Source organism: Malaya genurostris, chromosome 1 (genome assembly GCF_030247185.1).
Source record: "Malaya genurostris strain Urasoe2022 chromosome 1, Malgen_1.1, whole genome shotgun sequence".
In the NCBI taxonomy this organism is placed as follows: domain Eukaryota; kingdom Metazoa; phylum Arthropoda; class Insecta; order Diptera; family Culicidae; genus Malaya; species Malaya genurostris.
The window spans coordinates 162,369,591-162,393,323 of record NC_080570.1 but is presented as its reverse complement, the minus strand read 5'-3'; the positions used below and the strand labels follow the sequence as shown (position 1 = coordinate 162,393,323).

General features: G+C 37.8%; 1 protein-coding gene across 6 annotated transcripts in view; it reads right to left on the bottom strand.

Annotated features, from left to right (window-relative positions):
* Positions 1–320: 320 nt before the first annotated feature.
* The window catches only part of LOC131426560 (carbonic anhydrase-related protein 10), a 211,287-nt gene continuing 187,874 nt past the window's right edge, over positions 321–23,733 (bottom strand). For all 6 annotated transcript variants that reach the window (XM_058589398.1, XM_058589396.1, XM_058589397.1 and 3 more), the window contains 6 exons: positions 12,795–12,931; positions 12,202–12,393; positions 2,130–2,292; positions 1,898–2,052; positions 1,692–1,832; positions 321–1,610 (listed from right to left, as the gene is read on the bottom strand). In XM_058589398.1, coding sequence (XP_058445381.1) covers positions 1,482–1,610; positions 1,692–1,832; positions 1,898–2,052; positions 2,130–2,292; positions 12,202–12,393; positions 12,795–12,931 — 917 coding nt within the window. In that variant the 3' untranslated portion in view covers positions 321–1,481. The remainder of the gene's footprint in view (positions 1,611–1,691; positions 1,833–1,897; positions 2,053–2,129; positions 2,293–12,201; positions 12,394–12,794; positions 12,932–23,733) is intronic.

Here is a 23,733-nt window from a genome sequence, read left to right as displayed (position 1 = left end):
AAATAAAGTCAGTAACGTTTTGTGTTCGCTTTTGTTTGATTCATTTAGATAGGTATAAACTGTTTAAAGGGGATTATAATTAATGCAATAGCGTCGCTCGTGTGAGTTCGTAGTTTGTTCATTCTTCGCTTCGTTCAATGAGGTTAGTTTTGCTTTCCAATGACGACGACTACGAACCCTAACTTCGTAATTGATGCATTGATTTCGGTTAGTTTTGATTTGATTGACAGATGCTTGCTTTGGTTTTTTTTTGTTGGGTGTAGGATTTCTTAACAATCGCAGCAAACACAGGAACAACAATGTTTAGCGCAAATTTTCCCCCCTTTTTTTCAGTAATTGTCACCGATGCCACTTTGCAGCAATTGTTACCGTTTTAGAAAAAAATGTACAGACAAATAGTTGTGGAACTTAAATACGAAACAGAATAGCGTTGGCAATCAACTCTGTACAGTTTCCGTTTGTTTGTTTTTGTTTTTTTTTCTTGTCGCTTGAGTAGGTTATAGGCATCCGGTTAGAAAACGAAAACGAAAAAATCTACTGCTTATTTTGTTCGTTTGTTTGTTTGTTTTTACTTACATACAATGTGTTAGACCTGTTAGACCCATTTATCTACCGAAAAAGCCAGTTGGATTCGCGTATAATACTGCGTAGATTAGTTCCCTTTAGGTAGAGTCTTCTTAATATTGTTACGCTTTGCTTTATTTGGTTTGATTAGAAGCACTTCTCTCTTTTTTTTTTTGTTTTCGTCTAGATTTGTGTTTTGTTTTTTGTTTTGCTTGGTTAAATAGGCAATCGATAGTATAGAGATGCTGCAATTTATTTACAAAAAATTTAGTCTACGGTCACTACCTTTTTCAGCGCAAAAACAACAATTTTCAAGGGTGGACCAAGAAGTGGTAGTGTTTTTGTTTTTTTTTTCTGTTTCCATGGTTTCCCTTTTACAATAGAAATACAAAAAAACAAGAAAAAACAGTTCCGTTTCCGAAGCGTAGTTGTGTTTTGCTCTGTACTGCGGCGCAAATCTCGGTGTTCGTTCGTAAAAATTGTAGATGTTGAATTATTGTCCACCCCGTAAAGAGGGGTTCCGGTGAATGAAGAACACCCCTCATATGATCCCTTTCTTCCCAGTGAGTGAGTTCTACACTACTTACTAACTTAGTTTTTTTTCTGTTTTTTTGTTTTGTTTTGGCATACACTTTCTTAGGCTATAGGAAAGCTCCTTAACACCGCGGTCGAAGCCTTCCCCCCCCGTCCACCCGTTCCAAACCCTCTTCAGTTGAAATAACGATCTAATAACAATGTGTTTGTGTGTGTGAGTAAGTGTTTTTTCTTTTTTTTTCGATTACACCTAGCCCATATTTCCCTTTACTTTATACAAACCATTCGAATATCTCAACTAGTTCCGGGATTTTGTTTTAGTTTTTATTTAGCTAAACTTGCCTTCAATGGGGAGTGCTGGCGCCACCCCCCCGTCAGCTCCACTAGGGCAGCGAATGGAACACGGTGTCAATATCTGGAAGACCTCGTTCGCGACCCCGCGCCGACAGTTCCGACGTCCAGCGGTTCGCCTTGTAGTACATGTCCTTGTACATGGTCGGACAGTTTTGATTCTATGAAAATCAACAAAAAAAAAACATCGAAAAAAAATATTAAATCAAATCGCAGTAGGCTAGCAAACAAACGCTACTGACCTTATTCGCCCCGGTATGGGCGAAATCGATGTTGGTCCGAACGGTTCGATGATGGAGTGCCTGCAGCGGTCTCGCATTGTTACCGAGGGGTGCCTTCGGAGTCTGTTCCGAACCCTGCATCAGTTTCCGAAGGGCGTACAGCTGTGGCAGGAGAAGAAATTACAGTTCGCAAGTCGCAATCGCTCTCACAAATCGGTCAAATTTACCTCCTGCTTCGTGATGTAGATCGGTTTATTTAGGATGATCCATACCGTGCTCTCCCAGCAACCGGGATGCGTGGTGGACCCCTCGTACGTCATGTACTGTTCGGTGTTTGGCAGTAGAGATCGCAACGAAATGTGCCGAATCGGTGTGGAAGAACCTGACGAAAGAAAGTGACGAGAAAAAAAAACAGAAAATGACTCGAAATTCTTTCGCGGCTTTTTCGAGGACACAAACCTTTGTAGAGCACCTTGTTGAAAGTGCTGGTTATTATCCGCAGCTCGGGATTGGGCGTATCGCCGATCTGCACCATCAGCGAGATGCCGACGATTCCCTGGGCCTTGTGCTGGGCTTCGGACATGTTGTGGTACAGTTCCTTGTTGAAGCCGTATAATTGAATCTTGGCAAATGGAAAAATTGGGGACAAGAAAAAAACGAACCACCGTCATTGCGATAAAAAGTTTTTGATAAGAGTTCTTTTTTTCTTCCCTCTTGCTGCATCGGAAAGAGGGGGAAAGGTGTAACAACTGGGTTTCGGGAGGTTAATAAAAGGTAATAATCGTTAGGTTTTACAATCCACTAAAAAGCCGGCGTCAGGTTGGCCGAAACCGTTCTTTCCACTCCTAGAAAGAGCACGTAGTTCTGGTCCTTTTAACTTACAAAACACTAAATTACAGATTATTAACATTCTTTCTTTCGAGACGTGTTTTTTTTTCTTCTTTTTTACCCACGTTAGTTCTTTCCTTCCGAGCACCGTTACTCGAAGCCATTATTTCTGATTACCATCACGTTGTCTTAACTAGTTCTCTTGCCGTCTGGTGTAACCCCTCGACAAAAAGAGAGAGAGAGAGAGTAAAGGGGGAAGGTGTCAAGGGAGAAAACTACCTTTTTTATGCGAGCGAAACCGTCGTTCTCGAAGCCCGTTTAATGGCAAAATCATGTTGCATTTGATATTCACTACAGTCTCCCGTAAAAGTCGGAAAGCGGAAGTGTACGTGGATAGACGAACCTTAGAACTTATTTACATAACAAGCTTAAAAGCTGTCTTGCAACACCTCTTCTTCGGTTTGACTGCGGGAAGTGCATCATTTTGCCGCCACAGCCGCGTGTCGTCGTCCTTGCGTCGAACGGCATAATTAGGGTGATGTAATGATACGGAAATAGGTAGAACGAAAAGTGACGTGTCTACCCTGAAAGTGTTTTCTATTAATAAAGAACAGATATTCTGGCCGGGTGGGGCAGAAGTTTATTAAAAAACCGTGCGCCGCTTCATGAAATAGTCCATTCAAGTGCAAGCCAATCATTGGAAAAGTTCGAAAAGTCACAATTAATGTGAGCAGCTTACTCATGAATACAATTTAATTTTCACACATTCGGCTCAAACCCAAATCTTTAAGGAATTTGTTAAGTAAATTTACGCAGAACAAAATGGATTAATTTATTTCTGTCTAGCCCGGGAGCATTGTTGTTACATGACAAGCGCACAGGAGACTGCTGAAACTGATGCACTGAGGAAGGATGGAAATAACATTCGAAGTTTCGGTATTGTGACATTTAATGAACACATTTAAAGTGAATGTGTGCAGTGACGTGATATATCAGCAATTCTATGAGTGAAAAATGTATTCGACCTCTTAGAAATTCGTAATATTTGAGTCACTCGTTCTCCATTAGGTGTGGTATCGGGCGCCTAAAATCGGCCAAGAATTGATACCTTGGGCTTCTGCTTCCATATTGTAAAAGGCGATGAAAAACCGGGAGCTTTTTAATCAATTAAAAATTAGCATCTTTTTTTGATATCCTAGAGTCTTGAAGAACTGGTTGCTTAAACGCGGATTTTTGAAGTCACGCGGTTTTTCTAAGCAAAGTCTTGGCATTACATTGCTTTTATGGAATTTGGCCTTTCTGTTTCAACAGACTTCGCAGCCGATTCATAGAATACAGAATCATTGCATTACTAGTACTTTTTATCCTACTGACACTAAGAATCCTTCCAGGTCGGGGCATTCCTATGCATTGAACCGCCAACCCGGGACAGTGAATTTTCAAAACCATCCGGTTTTCTTGTTTTGTCTTCGTATAACATGAAGCATCGAGATCCGAGATCTGGTGCTATCCCGAATTTCAATGTTTTTAATGCTACATCAGATCTTAACGTTTCATGCATTTCCAAGACATTTGGTATAAAAAATCTCAGAGTCGATTTTGTTAAGTAAAAAAAAGTTCTTTTTTTTAAATTACACCAAATCTGGACTTTTTATGCATTTCTAAGACATTTGGTATACAAAAAATATTCTTCGATTTTACGATTTTTGTCGTGAATACGACTTACTTTACTATGGGGCGCCTTTTCAAAATTTACCCTCTGAGAGAGTGATAAGTTTTTGATCGTGAATATCTCCTGTTATATCTAACGAATCAACATAATTCTTGCTACATGCCATCGGAAATATGATCACAATTTTATGATAAAACTTTCAGTTGTGTGACATATTCTTAAATAGTTCACAATGAAACTTTTCTGAAATGTTTGGTATAAACGAGTATCAAAGAGGATAATTCATATGGCGCGTTTGCCTTTCTCGTATTTTGAAAGCTCATAGCTCAGTGATCTGTAGAAGGATTTATATAATCTAACTACCAATAGAATCGAAAACCTTCAACTTGAACGTGTATTACAACAATATTGAAGTTTTTCAATAGTACACTATTGAAAAACCTGTTTGATTTAACCCATGACAGCACCAGCCAATCAGAACGCGAGATGTCTGTATCTATACAAGAGCATCCATATAAAAGTTGAATGGTTCACTTTTCCTATCATTTGCTGAGCAACTCTTCCCGGAACAAGACACACGACAGCAACATCGAGGACCTGTCGTCTCATTGTTTCCCGATATGAATGCACGAGACACCGTCAGCACAATGACACCGAAAAAGGCAGCCAAAAAGTCCACAAGGCCCATTGCCGAAACAAGACACACACGAGAACCATCTCAGATCTCAATATTTCCTACCAAAAGATTCATCAAGATGAGAGTTAAAATAATTTGCACCGTCACTAACACATTCAAATACGAACGGCAATGCGAAAGCGAAAGTGATGATTTTGAACACATCTTTATACTAGTTTACAAATATGCCGTGCGAAACAGAGTTGCCACAGATCAATATGTATTTTTGTCGCGATTACTTTAGTATGCGGCCGAAAACAAAAATTGTTAGAACAAATTTTTCCACTTGATTTGCGCATTCTACTTTCCAGGCGTATCAGAACTGGCTAAACTTAAAGCAATTCTAAATATTTCTTTATCACAGTGATGTGGTCATCCTGAAAAGGACGGGGTTTTCAACGGATGGCCAGCTGCAGATGACGAGGGATGATTTTCGTTTTCGTTGTCATGGGCAGCGTTACCGGTCAACTCCAACACTTCGGCAACCAAGTACTCCATCACTGCCGCCAGATAGACCGATGCACCAGCACTGACACGCTCGGCGTAGTTCCTCTTCCGAGGCAAACGATGGATTCTGCCGCCAACTGGGCACTTCAGACCAGCACGGTTTGAGCGGGACTTTACCTTGCCCTTAATTGTTCCTCCACAATATGCTGTTAATAGCTCGACGACCCAATCAGTATTACTGGCTGCCGCTCTGCTAACTCTCTCTTTTATATCGTTTCACTGTTTCCCGTTCTGCGTATAGGAAAGAATTCTGACAAAGGGGACGTCCTACCGTGCTACCACTAGCACGTATAAAAGGAAATGTGATGTGAGAAATAGCGTCATTTAAGTTAAAGCAGCTACTCTGTACGTACGAGACACCGTCAGAACGATGGCTCCGAAGACAGGTAGAAAAACAGATTTGTACCGTCACTAACACATTCAATTACGAACGGCAATGCGAAAGTGAAAATGATGATGTTGAACACATCTTTATACTAGTATGGGGTCGTGTGAAAATATGCCATGCGAAACAGGGTTGCCATATATACAGGTTAATCTGTATTATTATTATTACTATCATTATTATTATTAGAATCACTCTTGCATACCGAAGATCGTAGATACATTTCAGACCAGGCCATTGCAATTGTCTCGTACTGAAATTTCGAGAAGAATCAGATATCTTCGAACTTCATACCTTCAATAAAAATAAACTACAAATTTGTCGTACCTAGCTTCCTATATTAGCAAATTAAAAAGGAATTGTTTCAAGTTTGGAATATATAGTTGTAGAATAGTAGCTGTTTAATGTAACTAATCTGTACTTTAGTGTAGGTGTATCGCTTCAAATTCTATTAGTGAAAAAAAGGAAAGCTTGCACAATTCATACAATCAATCAACTAACTGATATTCGGAAAAGTGATGGGAGCGTGTCAGTTTTTTCGTATTCACGACATCCAGTTATGTCTCTGACATTACTCACCCGCCTTTTTTTCCATTGAAAAAGCCCATCTTTCAACATATGGTAAGTTGACAGGGAGCATGATTACCTACTTTGGAACAAAATTTCATTGAATTCTAAAATTGTGTTTTTTAAAAAAATTGACGTTAAATTTTGAAAATCTTTTTTTTTCAGTGTAGCATTGGAATAGACGAATTTCGCGCCAAATCGTATTCGCAGTTGGCAACACTCTCTCCGATTTGAATGAAACTTTCTCGACGTATGAACTTTGTCATAAAAAACCACTTTGATTACATTCTTTTTCTTTCAAAATTGATCTAGACTGTCTTTTGAATTAGTCCAAACCTTTTTAACCAATTTATTCGAAATAGTTATTGTCGAAAAATGACAAACCCAACAAAAAAGATTTGAAAATCAGCGAAATTTTTGAATAAAAATACTGGAAAAAACCCTTATCGAGTCCTACACTGAAAAAAATTAACGTTAAAAATTAAAAATTGATTTACAACAAGAAATCCCCATTTTTTAATTATACTATACTTTGCAAAAGATGAGCCTTTCAAAGGAAATCTAGTTTTTCTAAAAAAAATTATTTCTTGTCCATACTGAACTTTTTATACCGTGTGTTTTTAACCTGAAAGATTCCAATGAAATTCAACTTTGGAGAAAATTACACCCAATACCCTATTGCCCGATGTAAGCAAAAAGTATCAGTGCTGGATTATAAAAAGCTTTTGTTAGAAACACTTTTTTCCATTGAAAAAGCCCGTCTTGCAACATGTGGAAGTTTGACGGGGAACAAAAATACCTATCTTGGGACAAAATTTCATTGAATTCCAAAATGGTTTTTTTTCCAAAACGGCTTTAAATTAAAAAAAAGTTTTTTTCAGTGTAGCATTCGAATAGACGGATTTTGCGCCAAATCGTATTAGGATTTAGCAACTCCCTCTCAAACTTGAATGAAACTTTCTCGACTTATAAACTTTATCATTTAAAATCACATTGCTTACTTTGTTTTCTTTTTTCAAAATTGAACTAGACTGTGTTTTGAGAAGGGCTAAACTTTTTTTGAACAATTTTTTTACAAAAAAAATCCAGTCGAGAATGACAAATCTTACAGAAAATTCGTTTGCTAGTGTTTCAGGAATAAGAGTTAATTGGCTCAAATGGCACGTTCCCCTAGTTATTTGGAGATTTGTGCCGTGTCGTAGCTTCTCATCAATTTCCTGATGGGAAGGGAAGGATAAAAGGAACATGAAAGGGAATTGTGAAGTACGTGAGGTGGGAAAACAGCACAAAACATCAAGAAACAAATCGTTCTGCATCCCCGAAAGGATGCTGAACGATTTGCTGGTGCCAAAATGTACAGTTAATAATACCTCCAACCCCCGAGAGGATTTAGAGATTTTACAAAAGCGACACCATTCTGCATTCCCGGAAGAATGCAGAACGATTCGCAGTAGGTACGAGCAGAAGTAAATTCGGCACCCCATAAAGGGAGGCCAAAAAATCAGCTAAAACATATTTAAGGTGAATACAGAAAGGATTCATTCACTCCTGGAAGAACGATGAATCCTTCTGACTGTAGCTTCTTACCACAATGGATGAGAAACGATAGAATATCCTTTAATTTTAGCTCTGCATACACAGACTCAACCATGTATAGAGAACCAAAAACCCGAATACGTAGTTGCGTCAATGCGTGACAGTTTTATACCAGATGAAATGAAGAATCGTAATCGCATTCACACAAGTGTAATTTTCGAATAAAAATACTGGAACAATTACTTATTCGACCATAAAACTGAAAAAAATCGAACTTAAAAATTTTAAATCAAACAACAATAAAATACCTTTCGTTGTTTGAATGAAATTTCATCCCAACATGGATAATTATGTTCCTTGTCAACGTTCCATATGTTGCAAAAGGGTCATTTTCAAGAGGCAAAAAGTGTTTCTAACAAAAACTTGTTCTTTTGCAGCACTGATCGTTGGAATCTTGGAAAAGAATGACTTTTTACGCGGATTTCTAAAGTTACGCGGTCTTAAATTCTCTAAATCCAAGAGTAGTTTTGTTTTCCAAAAATTTCTTTGAAATTACACCATATCTCAACGTTTCATGCATTCTTAAGATATTTGACCTCCAAAAAAAATTCTTAGCTTTGAGGTTTTTTATGCGGGCTTCTGAAATTTTGCGATTTTTTAGGTGAATTTCCAAAATTATGCGATATGTTTTTACGCCCGCATAAAAAGAGACTTCAGTGCTTAGAAACTTACAAAAAATAGCACACCCATTGCAAAAACGTAACTTACAAAGAGTAACACGTGTAACCTTTAATATACATAAAAGCAGACCCTGTCAGCTTGGAGCAAAATCAATCTTCAGTTCAGCAACGCCATCGCACGGTGTCACATTCAACATATCATGTCAATTGTATGAGTGCGCAGTGCTGCTATTTTGGCGCGCACGAATTTGACATTTCTCTCCCCTACTTCTGTGTACGAGATTCGATGCGGACTCGCTTGAGGGCGCCATGCTCGCAAAAAATGTTGTTGCCAATGATTTGTTCGGAAAATGTGAGAGCTGGATATCTTGTTAATATGATGTCTTTGATAAAAGTGACGCATGTAACGCTTCATAACATCTTTAACCTGCAAGGAAGTTACGCATGCAACACTTCGTAACACTTATAGATTATAAAAAAACGCTTATAACGCTTATAATTTACAAAAAAAAGTGTAACGCATGTAACGCTTCATAACGCTTGACTTGCAAAAAAGTAACGCATGTAACGCTTCGTAACGCCTATAACATACAAAGAGTAGCGCATGTAACGGTTCGTAACGCGGACTTGCAAAAAATAGCGCATGTAACGCTTCGTAACGCGTATGACTTGCAAAAAATAACGCATGTAACGCCTCATAACATTTAAAAATTGAAAATGTAACGCTTCGTAACGCCCATGACTTGAAACAAGTAGCGCATGTAACGCTTCGTAATGCTTATGACTTGCAAAAAAGTAACGCATGTAACGTTTCGTATCAATTAGAAATTAAAAATGTAACGCTTCGTAACGCCCATGACTTGCAAAATGTAACGCTTCGTAACGCCTATAACATACAAAAAAGTAGCGCATGTAACGCTTCGTAACGCATATGACTTGAAAAAAAATAACGCATGTAACACGTCGTAATATTTAAAAATTAAAAATGTAACGCTTCGTAACGCCCATGACTTGAAACAACTAGCGCATGTAACGCTTCGTAACGCCCATGACTTGCAAAATGTAACGCTTCGTAACGCCTATAACATACAAAAAAGTAGCGCATGTAACGCTTCGTAATGCTTATGACTTGCAAAAAAGTAACGCATGTAACGCCTCGTATCAATTAGAAATTAAAAATGTAACGCTTCGTAACGCCCATGACTTGCAAAAAGTAACGCATGTAACGCTTCGTAACGCCTATAACATACAAAAAAGTAGCGCATGTAACGCTTCGTAACGCGTATGACTTGCAAAAAAATAAAGCATATAACACCTCGTAACATTTAGAAATTATAAATGTAACGCTTCGTAATGCCTAAGACTTGCAAAAAAGTAACGCTTCGTAACGCTTATGACATGCAAAAAGTAACGCATGTAACGCTTCGTAACGCTTATGATATGCAAAAAAGTAACGCATGTAGGGCTTCGTAACGCGGATGACTTGCAAAAAACTAACGCATGTAACGCCTCGTAACAACTAGGAATTAAAAATGTAACGCTTCTTAACGCGTATGACTTGTAAAAAAATAGTAACACCTCGTAACATTTAGAGATTTGAAATGTAACGCTTCGAAACGCCCATGATTTGCAAAAAGTAGCGCATGTAACGCTTCGTAACGCGTATGACTTGCAAAAAAAAATAACGCATGAAACGTTTCGTAACGTCCATGACTTACAAAAAGTAACGCTTCGTAACGCCTTCCATATACATAAAAGTAACACTTTGTAACATCTTTAATTTACAACAAAGTCACGCATGTAACGCTTCGTAACGCCTATTGCTTACAAAAAGTAACGCAAGTAACACTTCATAACGTCAATAAATTAAAAAAGTTAAGCATGTAACGCTTCGTAACGCAAATTACTTGGCAAAATTAAGCAATTAATTCATAAAATTAAAGCTTCTTCACACCTATAACTTATAAAAGAGTAACGCATGTAACGTTTCGTTTACTTTAGTTCACATAAAATTAACACATGTAACGCTTCGTAACACCTACAAGTTACAGAAGAATAACGAATGTAACACTTAGTAACATCTATAACTAGCAAAAAAGTTACCCATGTAAAGCTTCGTAACACTTACAAAAACGTAACGCATATAACCCTTTGTAACGTTTCATAAGGCCTATGACTTAAAAAAAAGTAATATGTGCAATGGTTTGTAACATCTATAAATGACTAAAAAGTAGCGCATGTAACAGAATGCTTTAAATTTACATAACCGTAACGCATATAATGTCTAAAACTTACAAAAAAGTAACCCCTGTAACGCTTCGTCACATCTGTACTTTTCAAAAAAGTAACGCTTCGTTGCATTCGTAACATACCAAAAAATAATAATAAACTAAATAACTAAACAAAACTATCACACTGAAGATGAATATAAATTGTATTCGAAATGTGCATATGTGATGTGACGTTTATTATACAAGATTTATAGTGTCGTGAGATACATAGTGAATTTGTATAGTGACGTGATATACTTATAACAGAATTAAATTGTAATATTTAAAAATTTATCCTTGTAAAATCATTCTGTTCAAACACTCAAACAAAAAGTTAATGAATAATAAACTCTCTAGCAGGGCATGTCCGGCAAATTCGATCGCATTCTGTTTGGCTTCGTTTGATTTTCGTTAGTCTAGTATTATTATCATACCAACGATTTCTTTCATACTAGTTACTGGAAGAATTATTTTTATTTGTTTAATTTTTTTGACGCAGGACTACGTCTTTATTTTATGGATAGGGTAAATTCCATAGTGGCGGAAAGAGGATGTAAAAAACACGACTTCACTTAATAATGTCATAGATATCCAGGTAAATATTGTCAAGAAGGTTTTTTTCTTTTCAAAAAGTTACCGTCGAATCAATTTATGATAATTAGATAAGTCGTAAAATTCACTATCATGTCGGTTTTGCCCAAATTTCTCTTTTTTCTGATTTTACTTCGAAGACTGACTGTAAAACTCTGAAACAATTGAATTCGACTAGTCAAAAGATACTCCTGCCATGTTTATAAGCTCTCTAAATGGATTGCTGTTATTCCGAATGACCGCAAAATAACTAAATTTGAAGAATCCGAGAGACCAAGTGTTAAAATATTCGCTCGGCGGTCGAAATAAAAGAATCGGTCAATCGGTTCATGAGTCAAAAGTTTGAGACGCGTAAAGGCCAAAAGATCAAACTTCATTCAAACCGCGAATAGTTCTGTAGTACTAAAATTGATCCAGTATCACAAATGTCTACGATTTGAAAAGTCCAAAATGAGTTCATGCGTCCAACAGTTGAAGAGTCCACGAATCCAGAAGTCGAAGTCCCAAGTACTGAAAGTTTAAATTGTTTAAAAGGTCAAGTGGAAGATCCCAAAAGCCGACAATCTCATCGACTAATATTGGGAGCGCCAAAGAGTTGAAAGAATTCAATAATCGAAAATTCAACCCAAGAGCCAAAATTCAAGAGTTGTTAAGTCCATGAACTCTAAAGTTCAGAAGATCTGCGATCAATTGTTGTCTTGTCCTAAAGGAGGACACCGAGGCCCCCTGAATTCGATTGTAAAACCTGGCGATTCTCGGAAAATTGTTTAAAAATTAAGACCTCAAGTCTGGAGTCATCTGGTCTGGCTTTGGACCTACCTCTCCGGGGAAGCTGTACCCATGGATGTGATGTTCCGAACCCTGATTGTTGTCCGTTCCGTAGTGAAAGTAGATCTCCTCGAACTGATACCGGTAGGCGAGGGGTCCGCTGGAGATATTCACGTGCTGTTTGGTGTCCTTATCCACCCGGAACACCAGCGATTGGCCGGTATTGTGTAACGTTCCTGAGATCTGGGGAAGGAACAGAAAAAAAACATAAAGTGAAAATAAATAAATCGGAGCAGAATTTGATTTTCGCATTCCTTCCCGACCGGTGAAAAGAATCGCTTTTATCCCTCCGAATGTATAATGCCGCCACTTTCACGCTGATGTTTTTCATTTTATTGTTGAGATTTTATCGCCGGTTGGGTATTTTGATTACACGCTGAATTCGGCCTAGTTGCAAGAAGGAAACCTAATCAAATTGAAGCTCAGATGAAAAGTGCTTGAGAGAGAGATAGAGGAAAAAAAGGGATGACTCCAGCGTGAATCCCTGCGCTGTGATGGCAACGTGGAACGGTGGAACGATGGCCTACTTTTCACCGGTTTCAATTTTATAAATTTGAGCGAAACCCTCCATCGTCATGGCCTACCTTGTGTTTGTCGATGTGCAACGACCTCAGGTACGGATCGTACAGTAGCTTTTCCGGTTCCACGTTGATCGGCGACTGGCGGCGACCCTTGTTACACATGTTCCACTGTGGGTTGATCAGACCCCAGAAGGCGGGACCTGGAAGAGCGAACGAAGAAAAAAAAAACAATTTTATTACAGTCAGTCAGTCAGGTTCGGTCGAGGAGTAAACCGAGGGCAACCGGTAAAGAACAAACTTTGAGTGCACTCAACTGATTCATCGGTTAATCGAAAGCAATAAAGTAATCGCCTTCCAGTCCTCCCTCCCCCAGTCGACAGACGGAACAAGTGAAAAGGGTCGAAAATCAACACACACACACACACACACCGACACACTCAAGGCTCAAATTGAAAGAACAGCACTTTTGCATGTCTAGCACGAATATGTCTTTCGAGTTGAGCTTGTTCTGCTTTTTTCCTCCCTCCTTATCAAGCACCGGTGGAAAAGTATTATTTTCCGTTTGGTTCGCCCCGCAGGAAAACTCCAACAGTTTGAAAATTTTTTGTTTTAATACGAAACTCAACATGTTTGTTTAGGAACACGCGCTCTTCAAATCCATGACGACGACGACGACGACGAACCAACTCGAAAGGGTGTAAACAACTGACGTTTGACTGTACGTCGCCGCCTACTGTAAGTCCTACTGAGGCTGACCAAAGGAAACAAAAACATAAACAAAAGCAACTTCCGTTCGATGAAAGCCAAAAGGTGCAGCACTTTCGTTATCTTGTGCGCTTTATCATCTCCTCTATCCGACGATTTGCGGATTGTGGTGGGTTCCCCTCCCACCCCTACCCGTCTACCGTCTTCCGTCCAACGTTCCGAGGTCGAAGTTTATTTGTTTTTTTTTCGCTCCGTCTCGAGAGTTCGAAGCAGACCGACCAACAAAGCCGATGGAAGTTGCGCTGGCAGACGACGACGACGACGACGCACCGTTCGAAGTCAAATCAGGATCGGACTAACTTTTCCGGAAAAGTTTTTCTTTACATGTGGGGCGAAGTTTTTTTTTTCAGTGTAATTGACCAACGAAGAAGGGTAACTTCTCAAAAGCAATAAACGGCAAATTGGATTCCGGGATTCGTTTGTTTGTTTGTTTGCTTGATCGTGTTAGAATAATGAGAAGGATTTTCTGATCTGCCGAATCAGTTGTGATTAGGGGTACGAATTTATCATAGCGCTTCGACTTCTACTTTTTTTTTCGACTGCGATTTTCTGATCTCAATTGATGGATCGGTAATGAGCTATTTGAACTTCTGGACAGCCTGCTGCTGAGAGAGAGAGAGATGAATATATAGCAAAGTCCAAGAAAAGTCTTGGTACTACATTCTTTTTGTGGAATTGGGCCTTTCTGTTTCAACAGACTTCGCAGCCAATTCTGGCATGCATGGCTAGTACTAAAATCCTACTGACACTAAGAATCCTTCCGGGACTCGAACATAAAACAACTGATTGGTAAGACCAGTGTGCCCTATGAACCTTTTCATTGTGTTAACAGTAATGAGTCCTATTAGGAAGAGTTTTCCCGTTTTCAGCATCTTCGCAGTAAGAGACAGTTTGAATTTTTTTAACACTCTCCACTCTCTAGCTCCGGAACCGACAGTCGGATCCGGATACAATCCAATAAAAGCGTATGGGATTATAAGTTAGTGAAAATCGGTTTAGGCGTCTCTAAGACAAAGAAGTGGGTTTTATTTTAGTGATTCTAACCACTGTTTCCGATATTTCTGGAACCAGGAATTGAGAACCGGTAAAGTCGAAGTCGACTCGCTTAGAAATTCTATCTACAAACCATGAAAACCGCTAAAAACTTACACAATTGACATTATCAACCACAAAACTTCAACTTCTAATCTATCTACGCATTTTTTCCTAGAAAAAAATCAAATTTCTAGACAACATTTAAAAAAGTCACTCTAAAAAAATCGAAAAAATCGAGTTTCTGATCCACCCTAACATGGGAATGGTCACCCTAATGGCAAAATGAAAAAAATACGGGTTCAATATTTTTCGATGGAAAACAATTGTACCAAGTTTTACGAATTTCTAAGCGATCGTGTATCTTTTTCTCATGAAATTGCTGTATAATTTTGTTTCCAGTTTTTTTTTTCACAAGTCGTGTCAATATTTATTATAACATATTTGTTGCATATTCGGTATCGTATTGGCTCTGGTCGGTACTACAATGAAACATTTCCACCAGGAGAAAAACAAAATGGCGGACCTAAAAAAGTTGATACACCCAAACCTCCGTTTACGAACACTTTTTATACGTTTACCTCTTTTTACGTAACTCTTTTTACGAACCAAATTCCAATTAACGTAAACTTTTTTTACGAACCTTCTTCGTAAAAAGAGGTTTTCGCATACATGGAAAGTGATTTCTGGAAACTACTACAATATGGATATTTTTAGAACGGGTTTAAAGAGTAGTTTCCGGAAAATGATGTTTGAGGTATTTTGGAAATCCAAGATGGCGACTTCCGGTTGATTGATATTCCTCGAAAACCCTTACAATATGGCTATTTTCGGAACGGAATTGATGAGTAGATGTCGGAAAACGATGTTTGAGGTGATTCTAAAATACAAGATGGCGACTTCCGGTTTGTCGATATTCCTTGAAAAGCTTAACGTTTAACCTTATTCCTTGAGAACCTTAACGAAAATATCCATATTGTGAGGGTTTTCAAGGAATATCAACAAACCGGAAGTCGCCATCTTGGATTTCAGAACCACCTCAAACATCGTTTTCTGACATCTACTCATCAATTCCGTTCCCAAGATACCCATATTGTTAGAGGTTTTAAGCAATCTCAATAAACCGGAAGCCGCCATCTTTAATTTTGAACCGAGCCCAAACATCATTTTCTTGCACTTACTCTTCACATCCGTTCCGAAAATAACCATATGATGCGCGATTTCGACATTAATTACACAAAACTTTTTTTACGAACTACCTCTTTTGACGAACCCCCGTTTAGTTCGTAAATGGAGGTTTCGGTGTAATATTTGTTCTTGGAATTTTCAATCTTTAATAACTTTTTTTCAAGAACAATTACTATTTTAGGTTGTTTGGAGAAACCGGACCTTCAGGCCATGACGAAATGAAAATTGGGTTTTCAGTAGTAGAAGAATTGCGTTTTAAGAAAATTTCATCATAGAAGAAATTCAGCAAATCGGCACTTTTCAGAACCAAAAATCGATCCCGTAAAACAGCTTGATACTTTTTTCCCATTGAAATGCTTTCGTCAGAACCAATGTAGTTCACAACGAGTGCAGTTCTGTGCCCGGGAAATTATTTGCTCTCGTTAGACCAGCCTTACGGACTGTAATCGTATGATGACGCAAATATTTATAGACAGCCCAACCGTTCAGCTAGCATCAGTTTCGATTTATTTCGTATCGTGTGCAGTTCTGTGGATAGTTTTCAACAGTATTCAGCAGCAGAAAACTCGCAATCGTAGGAGAATTCATTTAACCTTGTTAATCATAAAATAAATTGAGAAAATCGGTACTATTAAGAACCAAAAATCGATCCCGTAAAACCATTTGATATTTTCTTTCGTTAAGATGTTAGCATCAGTACCACTCTAATTTACACCGTGTGCAGTTCTTTGTATTTTCTTATAGTAAAACATTTCAAGAATATTTTGTCAAATTTCCAAACCAATCAGAACAAAACTCTGGAAGTTATGGGCTTTTGTGTTTTCTTATATCATACTGCAAAGAGGCAAGAGCTTGTTGGCGCACATGCCCAAGAATTCTGCTTAGATTGGTTTGAAAATTTGACAAAATATTCTTGAAATGTTTTTTTTTTATACCACATACAAAGAAAATATATGATTTTTCAGTAGTTTTCGGATACGTGATTTTACTTTATATGGTTTTTCGCGTTTTTCTCGAAAGCACATTTTAAAAGTCCTTGTTCATCGTCATTCTAAAACTACTTCATCAATTATTTTCAAATTTTGCACACACTTTCTACATATAAATTACCCAGTTTCAATTTGTTACTTGTGTTTTTAGTGGAAAATCGCAGTTTTGACTTTAAACAACCACCAAAAATTGAAAAAAATTCAAATGAAAACGTAGAAGGGAAAAAATCAAATGGAAATTTTGAAGGGGGTCCAAAAAATAACTACTATAACAATGTTACTCCGATTTTTTGGCCGATAATTTTTCCGAAATTACGCGGTTTTTTACACGGATTTTCAGTTATCCGATTTTTTTTTGTTTTGTCTTAGAAATGCATGAAACATCGAGATCTGGTGTTTTCATGCTAATTTATTTTTGAGTCAACTCTGACACTTTTGGCATCAGAAAAAATTTCGATTTCGAACATCTCAAAGTCCAAAAGTCGATTTTTTCGATCTTTTTTTTTGAAATTTCTCGGATCTGGACGTTTCATGCATTTCTAAGACATTTGGCATAAAAAAAGTTTCTTAAGTGTTATGGTTTCTCAAAAAAAAAAATTATTTCACGTCCCAAGTCGATTTATTTCAAAAAAAGATTTGATTAGATTACACATTTCTATATTATGCATTTCTAAAACATTTTATATAAAAAAATCGAATTCGGAAACCTCAAAATTTGTTTAAGTCCTAAATTCGATTTTTTTCAAAAAAAAATTTAGATTCCATCAAATCTCAACGTTTTAGGCATTTCTAAGACACTTGGCACATACTTTTTTTTTTTAGTTTTTCTTTTTTTTCTACGCGCTTATTTCCAAAGTCGATTTAAAAAAAAAATTTTTAGGAAATTTCTAATACATTTGGCATAAAAAAAATTCGTTTTCGGAAATCAAAAATTTCCACGACATTTGGCATAAAATTTTGTTTTTTAGTCTTACGTTTTTATTCTACGCGTAAAATCGGAGTCGTTTTTTTTTTAAATTTTAGATTGGTCTAGATCTCGACGTTTCTTGCATTTTCAAGACATTTACCATAAAAAAAATTTCGTTAGTTTTGCGGTTTTTTTTTCTATGCGAAATTTTTTTTCCATTACACCAGATCTCGGCGTTGCACGCATTTCTGATTAGAAATATTTTTTCAAATTCGGAAATCTCAAAAGTCCCAAAGTCGATTTTCCCGCCATTTTTTTTTTTTCAATTTCAGCTGATCTTTCGCGGCATACATTTTTTTTAGATTTGTGGTTTGTTTTTCTACGCGTTAAGTCCCAAAATCGTTTATTTTTTCGAAATTTTTTTTTCTGATTGCCCTAGGTCTCGAAGTTACGTGCATTTCTAGGACAGAAGAAAAAATTCTATTAGTTTTGCGATTCTTTTCTATGCGGGTTCCCAGAGTCCCAAAGTCGATTTAAAAAAAAAAAGATTTTTTTAGATTACACTTTCCTAGATTATGCATTTCTAAGATATTTGGCATAAAAAAAGGCGGGTGGGTAATGTCAGAGACATAACTGGATGTCGTGAATACGAAAACAACTGACATGTTCCTTAACACTTCCGAATATCAATTATTTGATCAGTTGTATGAATTATGCAAGCATTCCCCTTTTTCACATTTTTCGCAAAAACAAAAAAAGACTTCACTTGATCTCGATTACTGTGAATTGCGCAAATCAAATCAAACTGTTCTAGATATGCACTAAACTGTGGATATTAACCTTCGATTTGCGATGAAGAAATCCTAATAGTTCTTTGAAAAACTTTTAGAGTCATTAGAACGGCTGATTTTGTGTGATGCTCCCCACCGTTGTCCCATTTTCGTTGTTTTTCACCAATGCAAACGACTAGCAGCTGTGACGTAATCGCTCTTGTCGAAAGCGAAACTAGCTTTGCAAACGACACACAATACATCTGCTCGCAGTGGCGATAGAATTTAAACTGATCCAATGTTTGTTAAGAGGTTTCTTTTTAAGTGATTTCGTTTGTAGCTTTGTCACTAATGGGCGATCCTAACGGCTAAAGAAATAGCAGTATATAGAATTTTAATGTCGATTATTTCATTTCGAATTTGCATTTCATTGAAAGAAAGTATCAGGATGCTGTACGGGATTCATTCCTGCCTTTCAGAAGGACCAAATTGTGAAACTTACTACGATATTAAGCACTGTTCGGAACATTTTTCTCGAACGATTTGTTGTACAGCAGCAGATATTTTGTTCTCTTCCTCCGAACGCGTTCTGATTGGCTGGTGTTAAGATGAGTCAAATGAGGCAGGTTTTTCAATAGTGTACTATTGAAATACTTCCATGCTGTTCAAGTTGAAAAATTTCGATTCTATTGGTAGTTAGATTATATAAATCCTTTCACAGATCACTGAGATATGAGCTTTAAAAAAAATACGAGTAAGGCAAACGCGCCTTATGAATTATCCTCTTTGATACTGGCTTATACCAACCATTTCAGAAAAGTTCTGCTTTGAATTATTTGAGATTATGCCACACAACTGAAAATGTTATCATAAAATTGTGATCATATTTCCGATGGCATGTAGCAAAAATTATGTTGATTCGTTAGATACAACAAGAGATATTCACGATCAAAAACTTATCACTCTCTCAGAGGGTACATTTTGAAAAGGCGCCCCATAGTAAAGTAAGTCGTATTCACGACAAAATTCCGATTTCGGAAATCTCAAAATTTGTTCCAGTTCTTTTCAATAAAAAGTTTTTAGATTTCACCAGATCTCAACGTTTTATGCATACATTTTTTTCGGTTTTCCTTTTTTTTTTTCTACACGTAAAATTCCAGTCGTTTTTTTTTTCAAAAAAAAAAATTTTTTTTTGAGATAACTGAAGATCTCGACGTTTCATGCATTTCTAAGACATTTGGCATCAATTTCGGAAATCTCAAAATTTTTATTAGTCCCAAAGTCGATTTTTTTTCAAAAAAAAGATTGTTTTAGATTACAAGATATCTCGACATTTTATGCATTTCTAAGACAAGCATTTTTTGTACATCGAAGCGTTACAAGCGTTACATCTGGCATAAAAAAATATCTTTAGTTTTGCGGATTTTTCACTCGGATTTGCAAAGTTAGTCTGTTTCTTTTTTGTTAAGAAAAAAAACTTAAGTCTATACGACACTTTTGTGATCCCACTTATGTAAACAGTTCCAATTTGTTTGACTACGGGTTTGAAAGACTTTTTGCCTTTCTTCAGAGAGAGTAAGAGAAAAAAAACATCTTTTGGTCGAAGCTCCGGAGACTCCTAGTGAAAGCTACTGAGACCCTTATTCTGAATAACGTCGTATCGTTTTTTCCCTCGTATTTCATTTGTATTCCCCATAACGCTAGCAAAATCAAAGGTAGCTATGATTCGATCGAACCACATTCGATCGAAAAATCAATACGTCGTTATTCAGAATAAGGGCGATGATGTTATAAGTGACGTAAACGACAAAATCAATTTTTTTCGGAAATGCAACAACCAGCAAATATATCAATAGGATCTTTTTCAAAATTTTGGCTTCGCAAAGTCCTCTTCTTTCAGGCTGGAAGAGGATGTTATCCCTGAAAGGTAAACAAGATACCGAAGACGGCAAACCCATCCGTCAGAAAATGTTTGTTTGGTTGGCAGTGAACTCTGAAAAACTGCGAACAAGTCTGAAGCTAAACCTACCGTAATATTTTCCTGTTTGGCAAAATGTAGAAGCAAAAATAAAAAAAAACCGATCAAACGGATCGTTTTCAGAGCTTCGAGTCTTTTCTGACAGCATTGACTTGGAACTTTTTCGGCTCGCATTCGGGTTTTAACTATGGGAATTGCTTTTTAGTGCAGAGTCGCGTCCACTGCGGGATGCCGGAAATAAGTCAGATAGATTGACTCCTAGAAAATTGCCGCTTCACACCATTGGAACTTAGTGATGTCAGCTAAAGTAGAAGCCTAAAATTATTACCCGTTGTCACGATAGAATGCAATAGGACGGAACATTTTTTTTCCCCTGAGGGACAATCAAACCTATATTTCAGGTCAGTCCAATGCCTAACCCTTTATTATTAGGTGCCAGATTAAAACGAAAGCGATAAGATCAGAGGAAAACAGAGGAAGCAAACAAAAACACTAACCATTAAAATAGAAATGTGACTTGACACGAAAGCTCTGTCAAATCAGAGGGCGGCTGAGTCGAATAGTCGATGGTGAAAACGGCAAGGTACACTTGACTGCCTTTCGAAGAGCTTAGGAAAACATTCTCACCCCGACTTCGCGAGAAAACAACCGAAGATACCGAGTGAAAATTGCGGAATTCAAACAATGTTCGTTTAGCTTTATCAATTATTCCCATTTACGTTCAATTTTCGCATTCTCGCTTCGGCCTCCGAGCAATGGCTCCGATCCAATCCAAGAAGGCAAGCGAACCAGCAGAAGAAAAAAAAACACTCAAATTCCTTTTGCTTGTTTTGTCTTCCGACCGGCGGTTGCCTAGCAAAGGTTAGCCTCAGCTCTCACGTCAAGGTAGTCGGATTGGTGAAAAGAAACTCGTGGAATCTCACTTTTTTAAGTTGCCATCACTGAATGCTGAAGGCAATTTAAATGTTTCCTCCAAAATGTTTCTTCCGTCGTTCTCCTAGTGTTGGCGCTTCGTCTTAGATTTTCGTGCCTGCCGGTGGTCTTGAGTTCATTGGTATTCCCAAGCAAAAATGGTTGGAATTCTGGTTGGTATTTGCGCGAGCTTCCTTTAGTTTTTTTTTCGGTTTTCATCTGCTGTTCATCCTTGTTTGCCGTGAAGATAGCTCAATTTTAACCACGGGAAAAGCACGATTTTGTACTCCCCCATCTCCTCCACTTCCGGCCATAACCAGCGTCAGAGTTTTGTGTAATTGCTGCCATCGCCAAGCAGCAGCCCAGCCCAGGCGGAAAAGTAAGTGGCAGACAATTGAACGCTCTAATCACGTACCGCTTAATTTTGCGCTTTCCGCGACGGAACAACTCTCTATCCGCAGTTTGGTTCGTGAAAATGATTTTCCGTTTTGACAACCGGCAGCAGAATGCTACTCAGCAACAGCAACTCAACGCCTACTGCAGTTACAACAGAAGAATCGATATTCTAGCGCATGTAGCTGCAACTGTTGAATATTCAAAACATTCACATATTAAGCCGTGCTCGGTGACGACCGGTGTCCAAGCGCTGTCCAGTCCAACCGGAAGTCACTTTGCTCTGTGACCAGCCGCGTGGACGGGATGACACACAAACGGATGGCAGACAGAAACATGAAAAAATCATTTTTATTACACGTGTGCACGTAACGCATAACCGGTTCTGCCTTGCCCCCCTTTACCCCCACCCTGGTGAAGTGGTGTAAAAAAACACACACACCCGCATACGAAACCAGGAAAAGCGAACAAAGCAAGTGTGCATTTATTTTGGTGAACCATTTGCAATTCAGAATGTGTGAACTGATTCAGGGTAGTAGCCCAGGAACGGCAGTGGATTGTGAATTCGACTCTGGTGCTTGGAGACAACCCCACTCCCGAAAATATCACACTCGGATAGATGACAGCTCTCGGAGAATGTCGTCTGCAAATAATAGCATTCGGCTTGTTTTTTTTTTGTCTTTTTTCCAACACACTCATCATTCCTCATGGCCAGCTCCGATGGTGGCCGACCCAGAAAAATAAAATACACAAACAAAACAACAGAGCAACCGTGCAAATGACTTCGAGTGGCCACTCCAGCAGCTCGGGTCACTAGATCCAAACTGTCACACACTCATACACACACACAAACTCACCACGTGATCACGGATTTAAACATTCGAACCAGAGGTGAATCGATTGTTTCTGTTGTGTTTTATTCGTGAAGACTGGAATGCTAGAATTTTCGATGGGCTTTTGGGCTACCGCCGTTAGTGATTTGAGAGATCGAAAGCAGTGATTTTGACGTTGAAGATAAGGACTCAAAAATGCTTGAAAATTACGAATAGAAAGACTCAAAATTGACAAAAAATAATACATAAAATAGTATTTTTTGAGGCTATACACATTACAAAGTTTTTTTTGAGGCCTATCTAAGTCAACGCCTGAGTAAAGGTGGAACTATGGAATTTTTTGTTGTTCCGATTATAGAGGTTTTAACCTTAAGGTCATTCGTCTCTTCGGAATAGAAAAAGAAAAGCCTACGTGCGGGGTTGGGAATCGAACCCAGGCGGGATGCATGAAAAGGCATCGACTTAACCATTACGCTATATCCGTCCCCAATATGGAAAAATGTTCCATTTGACGAAGCGTTTCACTCGAAATGGGAAGCGTTACGTTAAGTTAAAGAAGCTAGAAGTTTACAAATCATGAATTATTTTGTGGAAATTATGAAAGTTAAAAACTTTGAAGTAAGTTATAGGCGTTACGAAGCGTTACTTTTTAATGAAACATAGATGTTACGAAGTGTTACATACGTTACTTTTTAGTAAGTTACAGGCGTTACGATGCATAGCATGCGTTATTTTTTTGTAAGATGTAAGCGTTACATGAGTTACTTTTTTGTAAGTTATAGGCGTTACGCAGCGTTACACGAGTTACTTTTTCATGAAGCATTGGCGGTACGAAGCGCTACATGCGTTACTTTCTAGTAAGTTATAGGCGTTACAGAGCGTTACATGTGCTACTTTTTTTTGTAAATTATAGACGTTACGAAGCGTAACACGCGATACTGTTTTGTAAGTTACAGGCGTTATATGCGTTACTTTTGTATGAATCTTAGGCGTTACAAAGCGTTACATACGTTACTTTTTCGTGAGTTATAGGCGTTACGAAGCGTTAAATGCGTTACTTTTTTATGAATCATAGGCGTTACTAAGCGTTACATGCGTTACTTTTTGGTAAGTTATAGACGTTATGAAGCGTTACATGCGTTACTTTTTTGTAAGTTATAGGCGTTACGAAGGGTTATATGAGTTACTTTTTAGTCTGTTATAGGCGTTACGGAGCGTTACATGTGCTACTTTTT